The sequence below is a fragment of the Alosa pseudoharengus genome, unplaced genomic scaffold (assembly GCF_046254945.1).
Source record: "Alosa pseudoharengus isolate Yale_2024_CS ecotype anadromous, Long Island Sound unplaced genomic scaffold, YU_APseudo_1.1 YU_APseudo_1.1_scf_5, whole genome shotgun sequence".
In the NCBI taxonomy this organism is placed as follows: Eukaryota; Metazoa; Chordata; class Actinopteri; order Clupeiformes; family Clupeidae; genus Alosa; species Alosa pseudoharengus.
The window spans coordinates 23008444-23016663 of NW_027468837.1; the positions used below are offsets into that span (position 1 = coordinate 23008444).

At 46.4% G+C, this 8220-nt stretch overlaps 1 protein-coding gene across 2 annotated transcripts in view; it reads right to left on the minus strand.

Annotated features, from left to right (window-relative positions):
- Positions 1 to 673: 673 nt before the first annotated feature.
- pax7a (paired box 7a) overlaps positions 674 to 8220 on the minus strand; it is a 62129-nt gene continuing 54582 nt past the window's right edge. For both annotated transcript variants that reach the window (XM_076267315.1, XM_076267314.1), the window contains exons 8-9: positions 3645 to 3897; positions 674 to 789 (exon numbers count right to left, since the gene is read on the minus strand). In XM_076267315.1, coding sequence (XP_076123430.1) covers positions 674 to 789; positions 3645 to 3897 — 369 coding nt within the window. The remainder of the gene's footprint in view (positions 790 to 3644; positions 3898 to 8220) is intronic.

An 8220-nucleotide genomic window follows, 5' to 3' on the forward strand; every position in this document is an offset into this window, starting at 1 on the left:
TACAACAATCATAATCATAATTACAACAACTATAATTATTATTATAATAACAATATACATTAAAAAATGGAATCATTTCTCCATTTTTAGGACATTGAATTCATAGAGAACTATAAACAGCAAAGTGGAAAAAAATAATTGCAAAATGGCTCTGCATGGAGGGACGCATGGATGGCGCTTTAAATGTTGGCCAAAAGCAAAAGTCACTGAGTTCTGCGGGTCTCTTGAAGGCCAGCAGGTCATCTGCTGAGCCAGGCTGATGTTGGGAGGGGTTGTCGAGCCGCCTCCTAGTGGCTAATGCTGGAACAACACACTCTTCTCCCAAGCCTCTGAGTGCCAAACCAGTTACCATAATGTCAATTCAGCCCTCCCACAACAGTGAGCATTATGTGCTGGTATGTGTTAATGTCTGTGCTTCTGTATGGATGTTTGTGTGCAATTGTGTGTCGAGGTGACAGTCTGTGTGTGTGTGTTTGTGTGTGTGTGTGTGTGTTTGTGTGATGGAAGGCATGTACCTATCTATGTGTGTTATCTGTTCGTCATAATGCATGTGTGTACTGTATGCGTGCATGTGTGTGTGTGTGTGTGTGTGTGTGTGTGTGTGTGTGTGTGTGTAAACATCACTGTGTGTGTGTGAGGCTGCTGGTAATGCCTTGAGTGGTTGTGGCGGTCCTCAATAGGCCTGTCCTGTCTCCACCTGTAGTAGGCCCAGCACGGCGGAGTGGTCCCCCAGTTTCATGCGTCTCTGGGTGGACAGGCTCACGTTCTTGGCCAGATAGTCCACTGCCGCTGTAAACACACACATGGACACACACGTTAGCATGGGAAAGGATGCTCTTCCTCCCAAACACATTCAGCAGCACACATTCATAGTTTCATTCTTTATTCAAGTCACTAGGGCACAAACATTGCTAGAAACACACTATGCTGAATGTATACAGAGTACATGTAGACTATGTGCATGCGTGTGCGACCAATCCATAAACATTCACATATGCATGAGTGTTCCTCTCTCTCTCACACACACTCTCTCTCTCTCTCTCGCTCACACACACACACTCACACACACACACACACACACACACACACACACACACGGCATAGCTCACATAGCAGGTTCTGTTCTTAGGTTACTCTTGATTTACTGTGTCCCTTTGCCCTCCTGATGCTGGTCAATCTTTCACTTTATTTCTAACAGCTTGCCTCCCCCTCCCTTCTTTCTTTTAGGTGGAAATCCATTACAAACAGCTTTGATGATTTGTGAGCCAACGACATGAGATACGGAACTCAAAATGGCGAATTAAGAAAACATAAAGTGCTGCACTGGAAGTGTACTCTGATGGGACTGGAGGGACTCTGTGTGTATGAGTGTGTTTGTGTGTGTGAATGTTTGTGAGTGTTTGTGTGTGTGTGTGTCACTACAGGGGATGTGTGTGTGTGTGTTTACACAGGGTGTGTGTGAAGCGTCTAGTGCAGTAGTGTGGAGGTGCTTGTAGTTAGTGCATGCAGGGACCATGAGAGAGAGAGAGAGTGTGTGTGTGTGTGTGTGAGTGTGTGTGAGTGTGTGTGTGTGTGTGTGCCTGTGTGTCTGTGTGTGTGTGTGTGTCTGTGTGTGTGTGTGTGTCTGTGTGTGTGTGTGTCTGTGTGTGTGTGTCTGTGTGTGTGTGTGTGTGTGTCTGTGTGTGTGTGTCTGTGTGTTTAGTTTACATGTATGCTCCCATAGCTCTTATATGTGAGTGTATCAGTGAGTTATAGAAATAAATTGGATAGGGAGTGTGTATTGTCCTGCTGTTAGAGATCCAAAGCTGGCGGGTCACGTGCCAGAGAGGCATGTATGTGTCCCACCTTGTTTAGTCACTCAGTGTGTGGGTGCCAGTCTTCATTAGGCCCTGGCATCTGAGATTTCATGCCCCACGCGCCTCTCCTTGCCACTCATTTCCTCACACAGACAGACCTTGTCTCTGGTGCAACGCACGCCACACGCACGCGCGCACACACACACACACACACACACACACACAGACACACACACACCCCATGCTCATTTGCCTCTCATCTTCTCCTCATTAGCCAGCCACAGAGCTCAATCTGAAGTCTAATTAACCCAACATCCTCCCACCTCCTTAGATTGCAACACACACACACACACACACACACACACCATGCACTTTTGGAAGACTACATTAACTACTGTTTCACACACACACACACACACACACACACACACACACACACACACAAATATGCACATAAGCATCCCCACACAGGCAAATGCCCCCCCCCCCTCTCAAACACACACACACACACACACGCACACAAAAAAATCAGAAACTAATATGATGGCTTAACTTTCCACCCTGGTTTAAATCAGCTTGTGAAAGCAATAGCCATTGATTATGGTAATTTAATCAATCAGCCCTTCCCCCTGCCCTGAGGTGTAAGTAATTATGTGTGAGAGAGAGTGTGTGTAAGCGAGTCAGTGTAATAGGTCAATCAGTCATTTTCCTGTCCTGTTCCTGTGTGTGTGTGCGTGTGTTCAAGGAGGTTGTTGAAATATGAACATGTGCATGTGTGTAGGGATCTGTGCATGTGTGTGTATATGTAAGTGTCTCCATGTATGTGTTGTTTGTGTGTGTGTGTGTCTGTCTGTCTGTCTGTCTGTGTGTGTGTGTGTGTGTGTGTGTGTGTGTGTGTGTATGTGTGCGCGCGTGTGTGTGTGTGTAGTAGAGTTTGCCGGGAGGACAGTCCTCCCCTGAGGGTGCTGGGGTTGAAGGCTTTGAAGTGGCCCTCTCCTCACTGGCACTGTGGCGGAGCAGGGTGTGACTAACCATGCGCCCGCGGCCACTTACACACCGCTCTGAGTGTGTGTGTGTGTGTGTGTGTGTGTGTGTGAGAGAGCACAAGGGGACTTTTATCAGGAGCATGTGTCTGCTCCAATGGCCTTGGGGGGTCAAAGGGCATGAAAAGTGCAGACTGGGAAGTGGCCACCAGCCATGGAGGCTTCACCTCTTTCGCTCTACCTTGCTCACCCTCTCTCTCCCTCCCTCCCTTCCTCTCTCTATCCATCTCACTTTCCCTGCCTCCCAGGATATTAGTAATGCAAGAGGAAGAATCCATTTGGGCTGGTCCCAGAGACAAGCCAAGGGCAGGTCAGGGAGAGGAACACTCTGAAACCATTAACCTATTAGCCGCTAGCCGTTAACCTATTAGCCACTAGCTGTTAGCCATTAGCCCGTAGCTTCCCTTTCCCGTTTACATTTGACTCTCCTCCCATTCAATTATGAACCCAAACATCCCCAGAGAAAAATGACTCTTTATTCTTCTGTGGCAATAGTTTTTAAGTCACCTTTAAACCATTATATTTAAATACATCATTTGACTTGACTTAAATACATCATTTGACTTATTTCTATATTTAAAGAATACTATTACGACACTGAATACTAGTAATAGTGAGCATCAACATTTGTCACCATTACAAATATAATTACACACTCACACACAAATTCTCTCTCTCTTTCTCCTTCACACCCCCACTATCTTTCTCTCTCTCTCTCTCTCTCTCTCTCTCTCTCTCTCTCTCTTCTCACACACACACACACACACACACACACACACTCCCTGCTCTCGCTCCCTCTACTCACTCTGGCCGTATTGGCTGTACTGGTATCCGGCGGTGACGGGGTCCACGCTGTAGCTGGTGGCGCTGTAAGTCGGCGGGCAGTAGGACTGGGACGAGGCCAGGCTGTCCACGCCCTTGATGGAGTCCGATCGCTGGCTGCAGCTGGCCGAGATGGGGTTGGACGAGCTCTCCAGGCTGCCGTGGAGCGGCGAGATGGAGAAGTCGTGCTGGGGCTGAGAGGGCACCCCGCCGGGGCTACTCAGGATGCTCATCACCTGGAGGAACAGAGAGACAGGGGGGGGGGGGTGGAGAGAGGGGGGGGGTGGAGAGGGAGAGAAAGAGAGATCCTTTTATAGATACAGTATGTTACATGGCTAACTGCTTTGACAGTAGTATAATTCATGGGAGTGTGGGTGAGAGAGTGTGCGCACAAAATTTAACTACTATTTAATAGATAAAGGCGGGGGGGGCAATTTAAGTTGGGTTGTAATGAGAGAGAGAAAGAAAGAGAGAGTGAGAGAGAGAAAGTGAAATAGAGATCTAATGAGGGATGTATAGATTGGGGGACTACAGTATGGCCAAAAAGAGGGAGGAAAAAAGTTTTGAAATTACCATGATTCTACGGTGTATTCTATAACACTTCTCCTTTTCCTGCCCTTCATGTGCAACGGCCTTTAGTTATGACACTAAAACAACTTGTGTCCTCTATTTCTCAGCTTACTATACACACACAACTTCTTCTACACTCTATATACAGAAAGACAAACGTGGAAAGAGGCTGAGAGAGAGCGATAGTGTGTCCCACACCAGCAGTTAAGTGAAGACACAAATATTCTAACCCTTGTAAATCAGCCCTACCAAACTCACAAAAATAAACACTTCCCTAACTTTGTAGTGGTGCCAAGCACCGCAGCATCCATGCATACTTTTAAAAAATCGTCTTCTGGAGGGATGGATTTCTGAGGGACTTGGCTCTCCTCTGCGTCCTGAGTCTCGAGCAGAGTGGGGACGCACAGACTGTGCCAGTGATTGCACAAGGCATACTGAGAGAGAGAGAGGGTCCCAGGCTGCTAAGTGGGCGCAGACACACACACACACACACACACACACACACACACACCGCCCCAGTCCTCAGGCCCAGACCACAACACGCACCAAGGGAGCATCTAATCCCCGCCTCTGGCCCTCTCCCCCGCCCCCAGCTCATGAATAGTAATGAGGCAGATGAGAGTAAACTCTCCTTTTCTCTCTCTCTATCTCTCTCTCTCTCTCCCTTTCTCTTCATCTGAAAGAAGGGCTCCAGCATGGCCTGTTCCCACCAGCCTACTCCCCAATGTCTCACTGGCTGCAGTTTCAGCCTCACACCACATGAGGCGCAACTGGCCAGATCTCCACACACTTCCAGTACAGTTTGATTTAAAAGAACTCTATCACTTTTTATACTACAAAGGACTTCCTGATGCCCTGTTTGGGAAGTCAGCCTTTAGTCATCGTTTGAAATTTCATAATGTTTCACTATCAACACAAGAACTTTTTTTTAGCTCTTAGTGTGGAGGTCTGAGACTTAATTAACAAACAACTTTTTTTTGGTATTGTCTTGCGATGATCTATTTCTATGTGTTTATGACCTATCGATTTCCCTTTTTTCAGCATCTGTTGTCCTGAATGTGCATCCTCTGTTATTTAACTCTTACTTTTCTTTTTCTGCTTGGTTGGCTTATATAAACTTGTCAGGGTATCTAAACCGCTAAACCACACACACACACACACACGCACACTCACACACACACACACACAATAATTCTGGTCCCTATCAATAAAATACCAACAGCAACTTATCAGTGAGACAAAAGGCCACATGATTTGGAGAAAACAAACACGCGCACAGACACACACGCAGACACACATGCGGACACACACGCAGACCCTTCTGGTGTGAAGCTTGTGAAGCTCCACTTGTCTGCGGTTGGACGGAAGAGCGATGCCAGATGTCCGTACGTGCATGCGAGACAGAAAACGGAGTGGACACAGAGAGGACGATGGGCCCTTAACTCAAACAGCTGATGGGACAGGCCACCTCACAACCCACACTACAGCACAAACAAGACCATAAATCTCAACATGCAGAGAGAGAGAGAGAGAGTGTGTGAGTGAGTGAGTGAGTGAGTGAGTGAGTGAGTGAGTGAGAGAGAGAGAAAGAGAAAGAGAAAAAGAGAGAGAGAGATGGAAAGAGAGAGGGGGGTTGCTGGGACTCCACACACACATGCCCTCCTTGCAGTGCGGACACAAAGCATCCTTCCCAGCATCAGGTTCACATTGCGCCTCGCCACGCTCCGCTGACCTCTACCCCCATGACTGCTAAACCAATTAGCCTATCATGGAGATGGTTAAACAGTCACTCTCTCATACATGCACACACACACACACACACATACACACTCTCTCTTTCTTTCTCCCTTACTCACAGATACACAAACGCACACTACAGAAATACACACACACACACTACAAACAAACACACACACACACACTGCAGACAAACCACATAAAAGCACATTGAAAGAAAGACGTATACATCCACCTACGCTTATACTTGTAGCATACATACTTGCAGTCACAAACACACGCACGTGCACACACACACGCACACACACACACACGCGCACACACACACACACACACACACACACACACCCGCGCACACACACACACACACACACACGCACACACACGCGCACACACACCTCTATCTGTGGCAAGTTTAAGCTCAGTTCACCGCACCACCGTGGCAGTGCAAAATAGCCGACAGCAGTGTGGATCTCTGGAGTCGACATCCGAGCTGCCTTTGCACTGGAGGAGCGGCTCAGAGGAGCCCACACCACGGCGACAGAGAAAGAGAGCAAAAATTAATCATATTATGATTAATATTCCACAAATGTCTCCCAGGAAATATGAAACACTTGAGGCACATCACAGAGACATAAAGCTGGTTAGCCATTTCCTCATGTTAATTCTATCAGTGTGCAGAACCCCCCCCCATCCCTGTCTGTTTCAACCCACCCCAACCCCTCACCAACACCACACAGCAGACACACATGTGACATGGCCCTGCATAAGCGAGATTCAACTCCATTCCCAAAAAAATCTCTCACACACACACTCCTTTACACACACACACACACACACACACACACACACACACACACACACACACACACATACACCACCCTTAACCCCCAACCCCTCTTCCCCAAGCATGTGACTTTCCCATATGGACGAGAGATTCATACTTTCTCTGATTAATATGGATTAGTGAATGGAGGAGTACAAACAGCCCTTGTGGCTGGGTCGTGGTGGTCGGGCAGAGTGTGTGTGTCTGAATGTGTGTGCGTGTGTGTGCGTGTGTGTGCGCGTGTATGTGTCTGAGTGTTTAGGGTGTGTGTGTGTCAGTGTCTGGGGGGGGGGGGTTAGGGGTGGGGGGGTTATACTTGACGGGGGTCCAGCAGTAGGCAGCTGGAGGGGGTTGGATAGATTTAGTCATCAGTTAATTGAAGCTTGATTACACCCTTTCCCTTTTTATATGCACATTAAATTAAATGGCCGACAATCAGGCCCTTTCTCCAATCAGCGCCCACTAATTAGAATTCATGGATTTCTCTGCTAGTTTCCGCAATGCAAACTGACCTCCTTTGCAAAGTGCCGATGAGACAAGTTTTTTTGTGTGACTTTCTAAAAAAAAAAAAGATGGATCCATTTATGCCTCTATTGTTTGAGAGAATTGAACTATCTTAAATATCCCACCTTTCCTCAAAGATAACTGCTCATACATTGCTTTCATTTTCAATTTATATTCAATTTCATATAGTCAAGTTTCATTATGTTTCAATAAAATTAGAATATAAATGTAGAAGAGATTTTAAGGCTGGAGGTCTACGCTTTTCTGCAAGTATAATCATTTTTGTTGCCTCTTCAAAAATTTCCAGTAAGAAATTTCAACTTAAAAGTCAACTGAAAGTGCATGAATACTTCCACAAAATGTAATTTTGCAGTTTTCAAACCAAATGTTTTCCTCTGAATCTAAACTTAGCATCCTTCCCAAACAGATTTTGACCTTGACGCATCTTTCCCAAAAGAGTCGCGGCTCAAGTTTAGCTGGGGGGGTGGGGATTAGAGGCTTAAGCACGGCAGCTATCGTGTTACCCATCCGAAACATTGACGCAGTTAAATAAACAAAAATCAATAGCATTGTGGGGCCCCAATCTGATATGGGCAGAGAATGTAATCTCCGATATCTGGTGCTCCACTAACAGGGAAAACAACCTCCTGCGGCCACCAACACACACACACCCAGACTGACGAGAGGGACTGAAAGACCATATACCATAAACGGACACACACTTCACAGAATACACACACTACACTCTACAGAATACACTCTATCTGTGAAAGACATTTCCATATGCACACCAAAACATACAACAAAAAATGTATGATGTATATGACCACATGATGAGACATTACACACTGTATGAATGAGCTTCTACACACACTATGTGTAGTTTTCAAGATGCATATGACATACAACACACAACACACAT